Source organism: Danio aesculapii, chromosome 25 (genome assembly GCF_903798145.1).
Source record: "Danio aesculapii chromosome 25, fDanAes4.1, whole genome shotgun sequence".
Classification (NCBI taxonomy): Eukaryota; Metazoa; Chordata; class Actinopteri; order Cypriniformes; family Danionidae; genus Danio; species Danio aesculapii.
This window is the reverse complement of record NC_079459.1, coordinates 15,042,985-15,064,076: the sequence shown is the minus strand read 5'-3', so window position 1 is coordinate 15,064,076 and position 21,092 is coordinate 15,042,985. Positions and strand designations below refer to the sequence as shown.

The 21,092-nt window shown below is 37.5% G+C and overlaps 1 protein-coding gene across 2 annotated transcripts in view; it reads left to right on the top strand.

Annotated features, from left to right (window-relative positions):
• tafa5b (TAFA chemokine like family member 5b) overlaps positions 1 to 20,572 on the top strand; it is a 109,231-nt gene extending 88,659 nt beyond the window's left edge. Inside the window, exons 3-4 of one of the 2 annotated variants that reach the window (XM_056451319.1) lie at positions 17,225 to 17,352; positions 19,480 to 20,572. In XM_056451319.1, the coding sequence (XP_056307294.1) occupies positions 17,225 to 17,352; positions 19,480 to 19,488 (137 nt within the window). In that variant the 3' untranslated portion in view covers positions 19,489 to 20,572. The remainder of the gene's footprint in view (positions 1 to 17,224; positions 17,353 to 19,479) is intronic. The other variant, XM_056451321.1, reaches the window with a different exon arrangement.
• The last annotated feature ends 520 nt before the right edge of the window (positions 20,573 to 21,092 follow it).

Below are 21,092 nucleotides of genomic sequence, written 5' to 3'. Positions count from 1 at the left end.
GGTATGCTATTCCCAGATAACAGCTAAAACTAATAACACAGGTTCATCCTGGTATCATCTTTTGACTGAATAATTTTCAGTTTGCACTTAATTAAAGATTTAAATAAACTATTTGACTGAGATCCTCAATGCAAGTTTTGTGACACAGTAAATGTTTTGCATGAACTAAATAAACAGTATCAGTCAATTAAATGGCAGAAACTTAATCTATTTAGGAATGTAGAAATGGTTGAGAGAATATTCTGAAGTTTTTATGAATCTTTATGGTCTTAATAAAAAAAGTTTATTACTTACTTTGGGTAAATTTCTCAAAGGTAGAGTAAGTAAACATCCTTTTTACCCTATCAAAAAAAATAAACTCAGTCCACAGTGAGTCATTTTGCTTCATTCATTAATGTTCCTTCGGCTTATTACCTGATTTATCTGGGGTCACCACAGCAGAAAGAACCACCAACTACTCTGGCATGTATTTAGACAGTGGATGCTTTTCGTTTTGCAACCCAGAACCATGCTGAAAAGCACCAATACACTGTTGCATTTACACACACACTTACACTACGGCCAATTTAGTTCATCCATTTTACATATACTGCATGTCTTTGGACTGTAGGAGAAAACAGATCACCAGGATGAAACCCACACAAACACAAGGAGAACATGCAAACTCCACAGAGAAATGCCAACTGGCCTAGCTTGGATTTGAAGCAGCAACCTTCTTGCTGTAAGGTTACTGTGCTAACCAAAGAGCCACTGTGCCGCCACCATTTCGCTTTATATCTCATTCATTTTCTTTTCGGCTTAGTCCCTTTGTTAATCAGAGGTCGCCACAGCGGAGTAAACCGCCAACTTATCCAGCATATGTTTTACACAGTGGATGCCCTTCCAGCTGCAACTCATCACTGGGAAACACCCATACACTCTCATTCGCACACATACACTACGGACAATTTAGCTTACCCAATTCACCAGTAGCGCATGTCTTTGGACTTGTGGGGGAAACCAGAGCACCCGGAGGAAAGCCATGTGAACACAGGGAGAACATGCAAACTCCACACAGAAATGCCATCTGGCCAAGCTCGCATTTGAACCAGCGACCTTCTTGCTGTGAGGTTACAGTGCTAACCACTAAGCCACTGTGCCACCCCATTTCGCTTTATATCTCTTTAAATGCTAATAAGCTACTGTGACCCCACTACTCTCAGAGGCTCCTGGATCATGACTGTGTTTTAGCCTATCGATTCTTTCTTGGGGAGTTAAACCTGAGCAGCACACTCACAGTGCTCAACCAAGCCTCACTCTTCTGCTGACTTATGGCTGCTTGACTGATTTGGAGTATTTGAAGCTGCTTCCACACTATAATAACAAAATGTGAGATTACATGTAATGAATTGTTTCTTGACATTGCAGCCAGCCAATATCAATGGCAAATGTATTCAAAACAAACAGCTATATGAATGAAAAGTGACTCTGGTGTATTTATCAAATGCTAAGCTGCTCAGTTTCTGAACTGGTTTGTGTATAAACCAGGGGTGCCCAAATTTTTTCTCATGAAGGGCCAAAAACTAAACTTGATCGAGTCTAGTGGGCCGAAGGTAAATATTCGGCATGGGTAATTTCCTAATTTATTTGATAATGTTTAACAATGACTAGAAAACATTGCCTTATATTAACTAATACAGTATTTTTTAAACATTTTATAATGAACTTATTAATGTAAAAACAAAACAATGCCCTTTATAACAGAATTAGACTAGTTTTTGCATGAATTTGCTCTCCGATGTCTTCTGCATAGTCCTCTATCCATCAAGTGACAGTAGTTACATTTTAAAATGAAATAAGATTCATTTACAGCATTTAATAGACACATTTCATTTCAGTTTGCTCTAAATAAAATAAATAAAAGGCAATAAAACTAACAAAAAAGGTTATGACAAATTAGAAATGACGATCTCTGTGTAAAAGGCGTTTAACCATCATTCTCAGTCTCCTCTCTGACAGGACAGTGAGCCAAATGAAAGGTTACAATGGGTCAACGTTGGCCTGCTGGCCCTACTTTAGGCATCTCTAGTGTCAACCAACATCAACACTCTGATTTGCATTTGCAATTGATAACAATAACCAAATGAAACAATCAGCAATTGTATAAAAAATATTTACATATTTCAGACAAATTGTAGGTACTGCTAAATAATTTAAATGCATTTTTAGATAGCTCAGTGGCTCAGTGGCTCAGTGGTTAGCACTGTCACCTCACAGCAAGAAGATTGCTGGTTTGAGTCCCGGCTGGGCCAGCTGGGATTTCTGTGTGGAGTTTGCATGTTCTCCCCTTGTTTGCGTGGGTTTCCTCCGGGTGCTCTGGTTTACCCACAGTCCAAAGACATAAGATATAAGTGAATTAGGAAAACAAAATTGGCCTTAGTGTATGAGTGTGTGTGAATGAGTGTGTATGGGTGTTTTCCAGTACTTGGTTGCGGCTGGAAGGGCATCCGCTGTGTAAAACATATGCTGGAATAGTTTGCGGTTCATTCTGCTGTGGCGACCCCTGATAAATAAGAGACTTAGCTGATAGAAAATGAATAAATGCTAAATTTTCCCACACTCTTTCTGCGATATTCCCATCATATGTAAAACCAATTGATTTCACTGTTGCCTCTTTTGAATCTGGGATTCTGTGTAAGGACACCTGTGAGCTTCTACACTGCTAAAATGCAGAGAACTGAAAGGCATAATTAGCTTTGTTATCTGTTTACAAAAAGAGGTGGGGAGGAGGGTGGAGTCCACAGTTTGCTTGGAGACAGCAGGTACATGTGAAGAAGTACCTGGTTATGTATAAACCAGCCCAATCAATTAAATGGCAGAAACTTAATCTACTGTATTTAGAAATGTAGAAATGGTTGAGAGAATATTCTGAAGTTTTTATGAATCTTTATGGTCTTAATAAAAAAGTTTATTACTTACTTTGGATAAATTTCTCAAAGGTAGAGTAAATAAACACCCCTTTTACCCTATCAAAAAAAAAAAACTCAGTCCACAGTGAGTCATTTCGCTTCATTCATTAATGTCCCTCGGCTTAGTCCCTGATTTATCTGGGGTCACCACAGCGGAATGAACCACCAACTACTCTGGCATATGTTCAGACAGTGGATGCCTTTCGTTTTGCAACCCAGAACCATGCTGAAAAGCACCAAGACACTGTTGCATTTACACACACACTTACACACAAAATTCAAACAGGTCAATTATGTGACTTAAATACACTCAGACAGTTTATAAAAAACAAGCTGCCTGTTTTCTTTTTAGCTTATCTGAGATGGCAGACATAACAAAAACTAAATCAAACTAAAGCAAACAAATCAAGAAACATTTTAATTTACAAATGGGATAGCAGCATTACAAATGGGATACCAGCTTCCCAAAACATTGTTGAAGTTCCACGCCATCAATCAAAACAGAGCTCACTTCATCCAGGGAATATCACATCGGGGTCACCAAAAGCTGCAATTGCTGTGTGACATAAATTTTAATTGAACCCCATGCCACCTGTAATCATTTTTTTTTTAAATCAGAATCATTCAGACTGATTAAAAAAGGCCACTTTTGCATCTTTGTGACAAATATTATTTGTTATGTTGTATACATCACACATGTACAGTAATTCTGACTAAATTGATTGTATTGTATGTTTTTCTTTGAGCTTATGAAGCAGCTTTGTGAAATGTCTGCAGATGATACTATAGTGTGTTGTAAATGTGAAAATGATGGACGCAAATCAATGGATTGAAAAGATTCATTATTATTCACATCCAATTTATTATCTAGCAATTTATGACATCATAAATTCCCCTCACTGATTGCATCACAGTGGGGGGCTTAACACTGAGAACCGACTAGGCAAAAAAAAACTGTTTGATATGCACGCTCATGAATTAATTATAAAGAAGAACATGCGTTACTTGTAAATTATGGGCATTTCCTGTGTAAGCAGAGCTGATCTGAATACTAGTGTGTGGCATTACTGAAAATGTTAAACATACAGAATGTTGAAGCCGTGTCTGCTGTATAAATGTATGGACAGATGTTTGATGTGCTCCACTGTGCCAAACGTTTGAGTAATCGCAGTCCGCTGCAATGAGCAGCCCATCTCATTTATTGTCCCGATAAATCTCGAGTCCGGCCTCTGCATCGGTCATCAGTCACAGCTAAAGTCTTAACTGGGGCAGGAATGACAGGGCCTAGAGGACTGGAACTACCTTTCCTCAAGACCCTATTATAAAAATCAAATTTAGGTTTAGGAAAAATACACAGAATTTGACTATTACAGTGCTTGCATGTAAGGTCAGGTGAGATTTAATATTCACAATAAAATTTTTTTATTTAATTATTAATATACACACATTTTTTTCATCTTCAGAACACAATTTTTATTTTAATCAAATTGGTGAGAATTAAAAAAAATGAATTAAAATTAGAAAGTCTGTTAACCCTAAACTCTTGGAAGTTTTAATAATTTCCACAAACTATTAAAGCTATTTTTACAAAATTAGAATTTCAGAAATTATCAGTTAAACTTGCATTAAATCTTTCATTCAAATTATTTTATTGTCATAGTACATTACATTTAATTTTTCAAAGTGTACATATTTAAAGTGTAATATTTACATTCATGAGATTAATCTTAAATCATCTGCATATTTTTTTCTAATATTTTATATCTATACCTGCCTTTACACCTCAAAAACAATGTTGTTTTATGTGGTAATGCACATATATAGCCATAAACATTTTAATAGTTAATTCTGAAAATATTTGCGTACTGATTAGGGATTTCTCTTATATAACAAGAATATTTTACATTATAACAACCTGTAGACATTTGCAAAAAAAAAAAAAATTTAAATCGCTAAACGTTTTTGGCTCTATTTTAATAATCTAGGCACAAAGTCTAAAGCGCATGTTGCAAAAGCATTAAGGGCCTGTCTGAATCCACCTTTGCTATATAAGGATGGAAAAATATGCTCTGCGCCACGGTGCATGGTCTAACAGGGTTGTGCTTATTCTCTTAATGAGTTATGGATGTGTTTTGAGAATAATGTGCATTAAACCAATCAGAATCTCATCTCCCTTTCCTTTAAGAGTCAGTTGTGTCATGATGCATTTGCTATTTAAATGGCGGACTTTGTAAGTGGATAAACTAAAAGCTTTGCTAGAGAGAAAATAGTTAAACAGACCATCTGTGCGAGGATAAGGATAAAAAGGCTCTTCCATTCAGCCTTTCATTCGACTTTACTTTCTCTTTACTTTACTTTTACACTTTACTTTACTCCTTTACTTTTGTGGATAAGAGAACGGTGTTGTACACATTCCACTGAAGACATCCATTAGCCTACATATTTAATTTTGTTTGTTAAGTGCAAAAATTTTTCAAAACTATTTCTAAATTCAGTTCTAATTTCCAGAAATGAATAAATGAACAATAATAACAAAGTTTGGTCAAAAAAACACACTTATATCCAAACACAGTTCCTATTCTTATGCCCCATATAGTGACTAGGCATGTGACAAGACCTTGGGCTACAAGACCTTGCGAGACTAAATCGGACTTAAATAGCACTTTGGATATGCTTAAAACCCTAATCGTCATAAAATCGAATCGAATTAAGACATGTGGAGTGTTCCTATTTCCGTCGCATTGTTAAAGTGCAGTACAGAGATGTAAATGCTGTAATCAAACTATTACTGTTGTGTAGGAATTTTAGCTGCATTTTGCAACAAGATAAGCCACACACTCAGCTGTTTAACACTTCTCTGCACCCATCGAGTCAGTAAAGGACCACAGACACACATCTCCTCCGAGTGCGCACACACACAATGAACTCCTGGAGACACATACACCTGTCGTCGTCATTATCATCATGACCGAACACACGTTTATGCTGTCCGGAAAAAATGGAAGCTGTTGCTGAATGAAAGTGAAACTGTTGAAAAATTAAAAACCCAAAATGACATGATTACATAATAATAATAATAAAAAAAGTTCAATTTGTGGAAAGGAGTTCGATTCACATGTGAAATTGTACAGGGGAGAAGCCAGTATGTGTTTGCATGTCCTTTATGACACAATTCGTTAAAATAAATCTAAAATAACATTCATTACAAGTTGATTTATTATGTGATTTTTCTTCAGTTAAATTAAAACCTATTTTCCATTCATATATTAGCAAAGATTTTGCAGTGTGCATGTCCTTTACTGCATAGAATTTAATAAAATAGAAGTAAAAAAAAAAACATTCATTACAAGTTGATTAAAAAAAAAGCATCTAAATAGTTTTGCAAATCGTGATTTTTTTTTTCAGTTGAACAAAATATTTTCCATTCATGCATTTCATCATTAAAGATTTTTTAAAAATACTGTAAAAATCTTGTCTCGTCTCGTTCTCGTGAACCCAATCTCGTGTCTTGTCTCGTCTCGTGGAGTATGTGTCTTGTCACACCCCTAATAAAGATGGATATGTCTCTAAAACCTTACAGGTGGACAAATCTAAACTTGTTTTTATTAAAACAAATATAGATATGCATAATAATAAATAATAATAATAACATTATACATAGGCAAATCTAAATGATAAATTTGCTAATTTATAAATCATGAATTAACTGAAAAAAGGCATGAAGAAGGCTTGGAGGTAGTCATTTTTTATATTTATGTAGAAAATATATTTTTTTTTGTAACATTTTAATCCTTTAATTTTTTCATATGTAAATATATTTGTGTATTGCTGTACATCTTGTGTGTATTAAGCAATGTGTAAGCATTTGGACCCACATAACTAAACCTGCTTTTAGTTAGTCAATAGCCGCGTTTCCACTATCGCGCCTAAAGCGAGCGAGCCAGGGCGAGCCAAGGCCAGTCGCGTTTCCACTATCACTTCCGGGGCGTAATCGGGCCAAAGCGGGGCTTCCTTGGGGCCAGCGTCCGGCCTTTTTCGGCCCGCCGAATACCTTGGGCCAAGGAGGGCCAACTGGGGCTTCGGGGCGGGGTTACGTACAAAGGCGGAGTTTTCCTGTCAGGTAAAGAGGAGACAAGATGCTTTCTTCCCTTACATTTGTTTTGCTATCGCGCTTGATCAACTCACTCGCCTTGCAGCCAAAATCTGTGTTCGAAGTAAATGCCGCCGAACTCGAATGTCCTTATCCAGGGATCGCTGTCTGGCCTTACACCAACAGACCACAAACAGTAAAAAAGCAATCGCTTCGGTGTTCTCCATCTTCCAGCTCTCATAGTGATGCCAGGTTGTGTTTGTGGTTATAATTTGAGTTTTTTGTTCCCGCTGAAGTGGGCGGGTTGTGTGACGGGTTGTGTGACGTTTGATTCGGGGGACGTTCTGGGGGTGGTGTTTGCGTGATGCGCTGCGAGCAACTAGCCCGACAGTGGAAACGCGACATGATTTCGGCTTCATTTCTCAACCTCCCGGGCTATTGGCCCGGCCTGGCCCGATTAAAGCCCTGGCTCGCACTGGCCCGATAGTGGAAATGCGGCTAATGGCACAGTCCATTTCAGTTCTTTAAAATAGCAACGTGTCAACAATGCACCTTAACACACCTCCTTTTAAGACCCAAACACAAAGTGGTGCAAATGGATTTGCTATTTAAACAACATGGTGCAAAACGTGAAAACTAGGGTTGTGCTGGTCTGAAAATAGCAACAAATCACGCCAAACATGTCTTGCGTCTTAATGAGTCGGGTGTATCATAGGGCCTTTAAGTCCTAAATATATATAATAAAAAATTCCTGTTCTCATGTTGTCTTTCAAGCTCTGATAATTTCCATCAGAAAATGCAAATCTAAGTTGTTTTTTTTGTTGAATAAGTTTGATTAATGATTAAATATTTGTAAATTGAGGAGCCCCTGTTGAAAGGCACTGCATATTTTAACATGCATACGTACACACAAACACACACACAAAGAAAACAAGAATTAGAGAAATTATTTTAGGTGTGATAATGGAGGTTTCCAGTGATCTGTCACAATTTAGATGCCATCTGTACCAGCGAAGAGAGATGCATGAATAGTTAGCAACAACATCGTCTCACAAGAATTGATTGCAGGGATTATTTTTATATTTGTTGTGCCTTTTTCTAATGTCAAAGTCCCAACGTGTGGATACTACTAATACACAGATTATAAGTCAGTGGATTCAATTTCAAGCATCTACCAATAAGAGGCATTTGTAATGCAAATCTGCTTATTGTAGAGTCTTATATAAGCAAGAACAAGCTGTTTTCAACCAGAATCTTAAGACATATTATCATATTATTTGTATTATCTGGCCAATGTTACATTTCGGTCTCAGTATGCAGCTTCTATATTAGTTTTTCGCCCCTTTGACCAAAAACTCCAAGTTCACAGAGTTGTCTGATGTATTGATTCAGAGAGGCACTTTGTGCAGTCTGTCATAGTCTGTTTGCCGTCAGTGGAGTGACAGTCTCAATGCTCAATATCAGCAGACGAGGGACAGCTCATTAGAGAGCCAGTCTGAGAGCTTACTGTGTTGTGCTGACAGCACTCTCCTCCTCGGCTGTTGTTTGTGGATTTGTTGACTTTACTTCTTTAAAGTGTTAAAATGTTGATGATCTGTCATGTGTCATGCATCATTGGAGGCTTGAGTGATCCGTCGTCCTACTCCAGACAGGCTGAGAACCAGTTAGAGGTGTGATGTGAGCTTTTTTTGGACTAGCAGAGTATTTTACTGTGAAATAAAGGCTTTCGCGGGCATCGTTATTACAGTATGCAGGCTTGACAAATCCCTAATGCAAGACCAGACATTTGTGACATGTAAGGCTCCTTGAGTTTCACTGCTCTTTATGTCCTTCAGCAAGACATTAAATGCTATTGCTTTACTTTCAGATCTGACAAGAGGTGCTCACATGAAGCATTATCTGTCTGTCTGTCTGTCTCTTTCTTTCTTTCCATCCATCTATCCATCCATCCATCCATCCATCCATCCATCCATCCACCAATTCTTCTTCCCATCCATCAATCCATCCATCCTTATTTTATCCATCGATTTATCCATCTATCCCTCCCTCTCTTCATCCATCCATCCATCCATCCATCCATCCATCCATCCATCTATCCATCCATCCATCCATCCATCTATTCTTCATTTTATCCATTGATTTATCCATCCATTGATCCATTCATCCCTCCTTCCATCTATTATTCTTTACATCGATTTATCTATCCATCCATCCATCCATCTATTCTTCTTTCCTTCCATCCTTATTTTATCCATCAATTTATTCATCCATCCATCCCTCCCTCATTCCCTCCATCCATCCATCCATCCATCCATTATTCTTTCCATTGATTTATCCATTCAGCCATCTATTCTTATTTCCATCATCCTTATTTTATCCGTTGGTTTTTCCATCCATCCATCCATCCATCCATCTTTTCCTCTTTCTTTCCATCCATCCATATTTTTCCATTGGTTTATCCTCCATTCATCCCTCCCTCCATCTGTTAGTCTTTCCATCTATCTATCTATCTATCTATCTATCTATCTATCTATCTATCTATCTATCTATCTATCTATCTATCTATCTATCTATCTATATATATATATATATATATATATATATATATATATATATATATATATATATATATATATATATCCATCCATCCATCCATCCATCCAGCAAACCGTTCATCTTTCCATCATCCTTATTTTATCCATTAATTTATTCATCCATCCATCCCTCCCTCCCTCCATCTGTTAGTCTTTCCATCGATTTATCCATCCATCCATCCATCCATCTATACTTCTTTCCATCATCCTTATTTCATCCATCAATTTATCCATTCCTCCCTCCCTCCTCCCTCCCTCCATCCATCCATCTATTCTTCTTTCCATCATCTTAATTTTATTCATCGATTTATCCATCCATCCCTCCCTCACTCCCTCCCTCCCTCCCTCCCTCCCTCCCTCCATCCATCCATCCATCCATCTATTATTCTTTCCATCATCCTTATTTTATCCATCAATTTAGCCATCCATCCCTCCATCCTTCCATCCATTCATCTATTATTCTTTCAATCATCCTTATTTTATCCATCAATTTAGCCATCCATCCATCCCTCCCTCTATTCATCCATCCATCTATTCTTCGTTCCATCATCCTTATTTTATCCATCGATTTATCCATCCCTCCCTCCCTCCATCCTTCCATCCATCCATCCATCTATTATTCTTTCCATCACCCTTTTTTTATACATCAATTTAGCCATCCATCCATCATTCCCTCTATCCATCCATCCATCTATTCTTCTTTCCATCATCCTTATTTTATCCGTCAATTTAGCCATCCCTCCCTCCCTCCCTCCCTCCCTCCCTCCATCCATCCATCCCTCCATCTAGAATTCTTTCCATTGATTTATCCATCCATCCATCCATCCATCCATCCATCTATTCTATGGCGATACAATACATAAGACATGTTATTTATATAGTACTATAAATATACAGTATATGGGGTACAGCTTTGCATCAGATACAAAGAATTATTATTTATAATTCATCCACAAACTTGTGAAATTATCAATAGAGAAGAGAGAGAGAGAAAGCAAAATAACTGGGATTTTTTTTCTCTAAATCTTAACATTGCTTTCCATTGTTGCCAACTTTTCAATCTTTTCATACTTATCATAATATTTGTTGTAGATTTCATAATATTATTAAACTGATAAAAGTGGTGGAGATGATCATACACTGAAATGAAAACCGCACCCCAGAAGGGACTGAGCAGATATGCGCACATCAGTGAAGCGATCTCCAATGCAGTGCATTGCCATCTCCACCTGCCTGCCTGCCTGTCTGTCTGTCTGTCTGTCTGTCTGTCTGTCTGTCTGTCTGTCTGTCTGTCTGCCTCTTGTCTGCCTGTCTGTCTGTCAGCATCCATTTGTAGTATGCAGTCTTTCTAATTATCTACTAAATTATCTCAAAGTACATAAGGCCTACATAGCCTCCAGGCTTTAAACTATTTTAAACATTTAGTCAAGGCTTTATCATTTGTTTTGACAAACTTCACTTTTATGGAATCCTTGTAACCTTCTCTGTTCCCTCCAGTCAACATGAATCCAAACCAACCAAACAACTAAAAATAATAATTAAAAATTAATAAAAATAAATAAATAAATAACTACACCTAAAACTGGTGTGAGATAGCACTCTAAAAGCAAAGCTTAGATAAGAGCACCACTGGTTTCAACCTACGGTTTTGTGAATCACGCCTCCAGAATGAAGACGTACTGAATTTGCATGAAAGGCTCTTTTATTTGTCGTTATGGCCCAGGGCATAACAGCGAATACTAATGCTGCAGATTAGTAGTGGAAGCTAGTCCCTAGAGTCGACGCTGTGAGGGAAACATTCACTACATAACAAACTACTCTGAGTTTGGAAGCCATCTCGACAACTATTTTTTACCTTTAAGAACATGCCTTTTCCTTTGGTGAGAATGACATTTCGTCTCCATTTGTATCAACTTGTTCTCCCCTTTCTTAGCTTCCTCCACACATACAAATGCTGCCACCCTGATATTTATGTACTTTTGCTTTCCTGGGTTATATTTCACTCTGATTATCATTATCCCTACCTCACAAATGTACTCTTTTTTTTCTCTCTTTCCCTTTCATTTCCTCTCCCTTCCTCCCTCCCTTTTCTCTCTCCCTCTCTAAGGGCCAATTGGGGTGTCATGGTATGCAAATGAACATGTAAGGGTGCCCTAGTTATTATAAATAGACATTTATGTTTGATTAAGTGCAAAAACAATCTTACCTCAGGAAAAAATTCTCGCTGTTGGACCTTAGCGATCTGTTTCAAAGAGAAAGGCTTGGGATATTAGGCCAAGTGCCGGAGCTCTTTTCTTTCATTGCCTTTTGTCTTTGTTCCATGAAATGTCCCATTTTTTAGTCTTGACCTCTGAATTCTATGCACTAATGTGAATTCCTGTAAGACAAACCAAGTTAGTCCATGTCATAATGTCATTTAATATACATTTAACTAAACTGAACCGTTATGAGATTCACATGTAATGCTAAAATTGGTATATTTAAAAGAAAATGCCTCTTATATGATATCTATTATAATTGTTTTGTTGTTTAGGTACACTAATGGGCTCAAATTAAATGGTTTTATGAAACAGTTTTGATCTTATCGCAAGATTTGTCAGTGCACATCATCCAAGTGAAAATTTATTTAGTGGAGATCTAATTTAGTCATAACTTTGTCTGTCCACACAGCATGCTCCTCAGTAAAGGTTAGTCTCGCATTTTGATGCTTTCTGCTTTTGGTCACTGCAGAGGCTTTCAGTCCAGATTCTCTTAAATGTCAAGACAAAGCTTTACCCTATTCAGAGCTGAATTCATGAGCAATTCAGCAGCAGTGTTGAACTGATTGCCTATTGAGATTTTCTGCATTATCCTGTCCTCTCTCACATTTGTCGTTCGTGGATGACCATCTTTTTTGGGTGACTTGAATGAGATTGCAAAGAGGCAGTATACTAGAAAATCACATACAGTATATGGAACGAGCCATTTCTTGCTATGGCTCAGCCATCATTTGGAATACCTGCTGTCAGTGGAGTTTAGTAACATTAGAATGGTTCACCATCCTGCAAAGCAATGTTCACTTTGAAAGTAGATTTCTATTTAGTTTCAGTCTTATGACTAAAACAGCATAAAGTTTAGTCTAGTTTTAGGTCCAATCCCAATTCTCCCCCTTAGCCCTTCCCCTTACCTTTTCCCCTCATTTTGATATACACCTTCAGTGATTTCCTGAAGATAAATACCAAAAAATTACACAACTGTAATAACTACAACAGTCGTGATCGTTGATCTCATATGAAGCAAGAGATCGCGATGACATACGATGATATGTGCAGATGTTGTAGTGCTCTCCCATTAGGGGTAAATTTTGAAGCCCTTCCCCTTCACACTCTGTTTCAAGGGCCAAGGTGAAGAGGAAGTGGTACAAAAATAGAATTGGAATTGGGCCTACCCTTGATTTACTTCTTCAGTTTGGTTAATTCATAATATATTTATTATGCATATCTCTAAAATTTCTATTCTCATTGCATACTCCTTGAAAAAAACATTTATAAACAAAAATGTTTTAAGATTTAAACAATACAGGCCCAGATCTTGTAGTTGTGTAACAACATTAGGCCATAAGTACATAAGTAAAACACCAGTGTGATTTGTAAACATGACTGACAGCATTTTGGTGGTCACTTTGACGATCATACCTCCATTGATTGTCCCTACTTAAAGGGCTTTTAAGATGAAAATCAACGTTTGTAAGCTGTTTAGACAGAACTGTGTGTATGTATACTGTGCCCAATGTCATATTGGAGGGATATAAACCCAACTAGTCTCTTTTTTAAAATGTCCTGACGTTAAAATAGGACCCAAATCCCAGTGGTTTTGAGGCCCACAGCAACATGATGTAAGAGTGCGGTTTTGCCCACCAAATTGATTGACAAACACCATGTTTCTATAATAACATGTTTACACATATGCACAGAACATTTTTTTGTTGTTGCAAATAAACTGGGATTAAAATATTTGTTACAACTCTATGTGATTTTTATAAGTTGTATAAGTTTAAAATGCTTTTAGAACAGCATGTTTGCAAAATAATGACAGTAAAATCGCTATGTAATTCTTAACTGTTATAATCACCATGGCTGCATGGTGTCAGTAAACGCTAATATGTGTATGTGTACTGCAAACGGCATTTGTGTGAGACTCATCATTTCAGAAAAGGCTTGAATAAACTCCACCACAAATACATCAAATAAACTTACTTGGTATTTTTGACTAATGATCTGTATTTCAGCTTTATCCGAGTCTGTCTCTTTCACTGTGCTGTTTTTCTGATTTATTTATTTATTTTTTTATTGAAAGTTCAACTTAGGTACAAAAATATACAGAACATGTATAAATCCTATAACAACAAAACATAGACAACAGAACAATACAAAAAAAGAAAAAATTAATGCCAGGGGTAATATAAATTACAATAGATCACTTTAAATCTATCTTAAAGCAAGGTCACAGTGATGTATAAAAGCTCACATTGAATGCAGTCAGCTGGGTATTATAGAAAAGAGACAATACTGTAAGATTTACATAGTGTTATTGATTTTAAAGCTGTAACATTGCTGCAGGTAGAGATTGTATATAAATAATATTTCAAATATTTACAAAAAATAAGAAACAGGGGCTTTTTAGACAAAAAAAAATGTATTTGTGTGTAAAAATTGCTAATAAAATAAGTTGATTTATTAGAAAATATTTATCTTTTACTTCATCAACATGATAAAAAGCAATCAAAACATCCTTGTACGTGCTGTTTATCTGATGATGAGAAGCAGACACGCACGTGGGAACAGTAGGCGGGGAGAGGCAGCTCATTTGCATTTAAAGCTGCAGGCTACAAAAATAGCTACAGTATACTCAGACATCAAAATGCACAGATTCTGGAGGCTATAATAAATAATCTGATGGATATTTTGAGCTGAAACTTTACAGGCACATTCTGAATTCACCAAAGGCTTATCTTACATCTTGTAAAAGAGGTAAAATAAATGCCCATTAAACATAATTGTTTCATCTTTATTCATTTATAAAAATGCCAACTTTTCTTCATTAACTATGTACACATGTATACAGTAAAGTAATAAAGTATTTTTGGTTATTATACCTATTAAAGTCCATATCGTGATTATACCAAATATCATGATAAAACTCAACATATGGTATTAATAGCAACAAGAAAAGTTTATACTGGCATTATCAAATGTATTATCAGACATATTTGCACAACCAAACCCCTACAGTATGTGATGAATATGGTGAAAATGGTATGCAAATGCACCTTTGTTTATGGCTTGTATGTGTACAGCACTAGTTCCGACTTCCCTTTGTTGAATGACAATACAGATACTGCCACTTGTTGGTATGGAAAGATACAATGCAGGCACAGAGAGTAGGGTCTGTCTTTGGACTGCAAGACAGGGGTGTAACGTGTAGTATGTTAGAGGCATAACTTGGAAGTTATGGAGACATGTCAAAATTATGTTGTTGGCAAGATGGTGCTGTACATCAGTTATTAACATCTACACCTACTTCACACCTAAACCCAACCATCACAGTTATGAACGTCCACACCTTCCCCAAACCTAAGCCCAGCCATCATAGTCATTAATGTCTACACCTACCCCAAACCTAAACCCAACCATCACAGTTAACATCTACACCTTCCCCAAGCCTAAACCCAACCATCACAGTTAACATCTACACCTTCCCCAACCCTAAACCCAACCATCATAGTTAACGTCTACACCTTCCCCAAACCTAAACCCAACCATCATAGTTATTAATATCTACTCCTACCCCAACCCTTAACCCAACCATCACAGTTATGAACGTCCACACCTTTCCCAACCCTAAACCCAGCCATCATAAACGTCTACACATTCCCCAAACCTAAACCCAACCATAAACCCAACCTAAACCCAACCATCATAGTCATTAATGTCTACACCTACCCCAACCCTATACCCAACCATCATAAACGTCTGCACATTCCCCAAACATAAACCCAACCTAAACCCAACCATCATAGTTATTAATATCTACTCCTACCCCAAACCTTACCCCAACCATCACAGTTATTAACGTCTACACCTTCCCTAAACCTAAACCCAACCATCATAGTTATTAATGTCTACACCTACCTCAACCCATAACCCAACCATCAGTTATTAGCGTCTTTATCTACCACAAACCTGAACCCAACCATCATTGTTATTAACGTCTATACCTAACACAACCCTAAACCCAACCATCACAGTTATTAACGTCTATACCTAACACAACCCTGAACCCAACCATCATTGTTATTAACGTCTACACCTACTCAACACCTAAACCTAACCATCACAGTTATTAACGTCTATACCTAACACAACCCTAAACCCAACTATCACTGTTATTAATGTCTACACCTTCACCAAACCTAAACCCAACCATCATTGTTATTAACGTTTACACTTTCTCCAACCCTTAACCCAACCATCACTATTAACGTCTACACCTTCCCCAACCCTAAACCCAACCATCATAGTTAATAACGTCTACACGTATCCCTACCCTTAACCCAACCAGTTATTGCGTCTTTATCTACCACAAACCTGAACCCAACCATCATTGTTATTAACATCTACACCTAACACAACCCTAAACTCAACCATCATTGTTATTAAAGTCTACACCTTCACCAAACCTAAACCCAACCATCATAGTTATTAATGTCTACACCTACCCCTACCCCAAACCCAACCATCATCGTTATTAACGTCTACACCTTCCCCAAACCTAAATCCTATCATAGTTATTAATGTCTACACCTACCCCAACCCTAAACACAACCATCACAATTATTAACATACAACCACAATTTGTGAAGGCTTTCATACTTGATACGCTCGCCATTGTATTGTTATTTGAAACCACAGGGGGTGACGCCATGTAGGCTAACTGTCATGACAAAACAGATGAAGAAGTCAGTGAGTGGAGTTGCATGGAGGATCTACTAAATGAATTAATAAAAATATATTAAATGAATTGGTTGTGGATAAATTTGGAGAAAACTCTGGTAAAACTGGTAAGTATTTCCGCCATCTTGCCAACAACATCTCGTTTGACATCTCGCATGGTTCAGTGGGATCTCGATAACTGCAAGTTACGCCTTTAACTTACTACAATTTACGCCCCTTCATCTTATGCCCCTGTCTTGCAGTCTGCAGATAGATACACTTGGGCACAGAACATATGTGCTAATTTCACTCGGCATGTTCACGAGCAGCTTTTGGGTCCAGGTGGGACCAGACGCATAGTGACAACATAGTCGGTTTTCATTGCCTCTAGTCCTTTGACGTCAGCTTGGTGTGCCCCAGGCTTTAGATTAGCATCAAATAGGATTAAGCAGTGCTTGTCTAATTTTGATCTTATGTGTGTTTACAAATGTGAGTCCCACCTTATGTTTAATTTCCTATTTAATTGAATGTTTAGGAATGTTTACGGAAGTAAAATAGGTTCTGAATGTTGTGCAACGTATTTGACTTCCTTTCATATTCATTTTCTTCTTCTTTGAACAGTGCAAATTGTCAGGACCAGACAGTGGTGTGAGATGATGCCTTGTTTGGATGACGAAGGCTGTGACCTATTGGTAAACAGAACAGGCTGGACGTGTGCACAGCCAGGAGGCCGAGTGAAAACAACCACGGTAAGCACTGCAAAACAAAACAACAACTTGGTATTTAGACTTGCCTGTCAGAAAAGCTGGTGTCATGCCAAATACTTCTCTGGAGCCAATAATAAAGTATAAGCATTGGAGAACAGTAAATAACACAGTTTATGGTTCACTTGCAATCAACAATGATTTTCCATCAGCTTAATTAATAGTAAAACATACTTTAACATTTATTCAGACTCTTTTCTTTTGAAACCCATCTTCAGAACACAGTTGAAGATATTTTTATTCCAGATCATGTAATTTTTTATCAGTACAAAATAAATAAACAAGATGAATCAATTGATTCTTGTGTCCAGACGGCTATTGTGGTTTACAGATAACCACACACACTGTGTTATACAGAATCCACAACACTCTGTAATACAGATTAGTCCAAAATCAGGCTGATATTATGTAGTCCTATTCTGACAATAATTACACATCTTCATAGAAAGTCTGTTTACTCAAAACTCAGTTCAAAGTATTTATCAGTGAAGAATGTTGAGAGCATTTAATTTGGCCATGGAAGCTCAAGCATGCTTGATGTGTAGGAACCAACGTTTTTGTGCATCCAGCAGGTGTGATTGACCTGTTTATGTTCAGTGATGAAAGTTTTTGTGTAAATAAATCCCACAATTGTAATCTCTATAATTTACAATATGATCATGCCCACTCAAAAGATACTTTAATGTGTTAAAAAGAATAGACTTTCCATGGAGGGATATTAAAATAATATCCGCATTTGTGGTCTGAAGATGAACACGTCATATGTAAGTTTGAAAAGAGTACATTATGACTTATACATTAATATTGAAATTTCAATTCTGTAGCAAAATAAACATATAACACAAGCAAACAGTTTGCTTAAACATTGCCTGTCCAAAAAAAATAAAAGCAAAAAAATAGCTAAGCAAATAAGTAAGAGCCTCCTTTTGTATAGAATGGATAAGATGTTAAACCGAGGTATTGACTCTCTGTGGTCATTAAAAATTCCATGGCACTTCTCAGAAAGAGTAGGGGTGTAACCCTGGTGTCCTGGCGAAGCTTCCTCTTGGCCCATACCCATCATGGCCTCCCAATCATCCCCATCCACTGAATTGGCTCTATCACTGTTTCTCCACTCCACCTATAGCTGGTGTGTGGTGAGTGCACTGGCGCCGTTGTCCTGTGGCTGCTGTCGCACCATCCAAGTGAATGCTGCACACTGGTGGTGGTGTGGAGAGACCCCCCTCATGATTGTGAAGCACTTTGGCTGTATGACCACACACAATAAATGTGCTATATAAATACATACCTTACATTTTCAAGCTGGTAACAAGTTATTTAACCTTATCTGATGAAGAGGGTAGCTTATTTCTTAAATAACCATGACAAGACACATTTTGTGGTCATGGAAAAGATTTTACTCTGTTTCAGAGGAGTCAAATTATTAGTATGCATCAAGCAAAAATGACATGAGATTGCTGAAACTACTAAAATTGGGTTGAGAGCAGTCTAAAGCATTATTAAAAACTGGATGGATAGTGGTGAACCACCATATTTGATGAAGAAATAGGGTTGGAAATAAATCTTGAACAGTCAATTCATTGGGCTGAAATTGTGAACAAGTGGTTCAGGGAGCATGAGACATCATTTTTACACATGGATTGGCCACCAAAGAGTCCAGAATCTTTGGGAATTGGGAGCTATAAGAAACCTTGGGACCTTTTGAACAGCAGTCAAACTCTCCCATTATCAATACAACATTTTGGCGAAATTGAATGCAACTCTGGATGGGAAGCATTTTGAAACAATACCATGGTCCAATGAAACATTAAAGTGTGTGACTATTTTTTGGATGGGCAGTGTATGTTTATGCTGTATTTATTAAAAATTTTTATTTGGTGTAGTTTGATGTTTTAACTACAACCAAAATAGTCACTACAGCCAAAAAATTGAAATCAAATGGCTTTTTCTTCATATTTACCCATACATTTTCATTTTTCCTTTCCACATTCTATATTTGTTTTTATGCTTGGTTAGGGTCCAACAAAAGAAAAGATCTGGGACGACACCAGAGCCTCTCAGAATGAATAACTGATGGTGTTATATGGCCTAAATGTTGTTATTAAATCCCAGGTATCCTGACGCCAGTGGGGGAAGGTTTTCCCAAGAGAGGAGCGACGTACGGAAGCACCTCGTCATTCTCCAAAGCTACAGCGGGACGGGGGAGGGGAGCATTCATCATAGTCCTGTTAGCCCTGTCTGTCAGTCTCTCCATTAGTCCTTCAGTCTCATAAGATAAGAGGTGAGAACCTCTCGTCATGGCGTTTACGCAGACCGTGAAGAATGGATCCCCCTGCGCTGTCATTCAAAGTTGGAACCAACCAGCATTTTATTTTGGGGATGCTGAAACTAGTGTGATGATGGACGCAGGATCATTTCTGGCTTGGATCTCCTAACAAACTTTTACAGACCAAAGAAATACGGACAATTTCTGTGTGGAAGGATTTCCAAAATGAACACAAGTACACACATCAGCTGCTTCAGCTTTGAGAAACGCAAGCAAAAACACACACATACTTGAGCTTTGTAAGGAGTTTTTCAAACTGAGCACAGTCAAAATAGACAACGAAGACGTTTGTGATGAAACTGTTGACTTTTCTTCGATTGTAAATCTGCCGCCATTATTGTGTAATGGACTGAAATCAGTCAGGGTTTGGAAACCTAGTGATCATGGCAGACAATTTGTCAAAGCGAACAATATCTACCTGACCTGATGAGGCTATCGCAGATTTGCGCTTTGGGAGAGACCATGCTATGTATTTTCAGAGTCATAAAGTTATATATATATATATATATATTTAACAGTTTTATATGATGTACCTTTGTAGCGAACCTTATTTAACACTGACGATGTGATCCTATTCATAAAGGGTGAATTGAAAAACGTCATGTCCTGGAAAGTTATTTACAGATTGCCTTCTCCACAGTTGAATATAGTGTACTTGTGTATTTGTCAGTAAACTTTTGTTTTGTAACAACAGCATTCAACAATAGACACACATAAAAATGCAACTGTAACCCACCTTGACAAGGTTATAAACATCAGTATAGAGCTATGGGTCAAATGTGTTTTATCGCAGCGATTGTACAACTGGCAAATTCATCTTATAAAAACTGTTTATGTGTCAGTCCTTCTGTGATATCTGTCATATCGAGACGGTCACCCCATTAAGATAATGGCCCTTATGAGATAATGGCTCGTCTGTCGCAACAAGCAGCGTGTCCTGCGTGGTTTCTCTTAGACCATTACTCTGCCCTTGTTGGCCCCTCGCCGCCTCTCTCAGCGCCAGCATGTGGAGGAATGCTGCTGTCAGCCAGGCTTCAAGCTTCATTTAACATCACTAACAGCCTGCATTACACACGCCGTCTCTCGGCTACAGCCGCAGTGCCCCACAGTATCACCCCCCTCATAGAGCAGCCCAAAACTACTCAGACTGTTTACGAGGGTTTCAAGGAGAATCTTGTTGGCTTTATGAGGGCTTTTAATAAGATCTTAACAACTTGTGTTAGTCATTTACTTCAGCTCTATGTCGCTAAATTTGGCCATTCATCCTTAAACTTGAAGTTTTTTATGCTACAATGCTAAAAAAAAAAAAAAACAGACAACAATAAGTAAGCCATTTTGGGTAGATTTCCTTGTAAAGAGTAAACAGTGACTGTGGTGTTTTCAAAACATTAGGAATCCT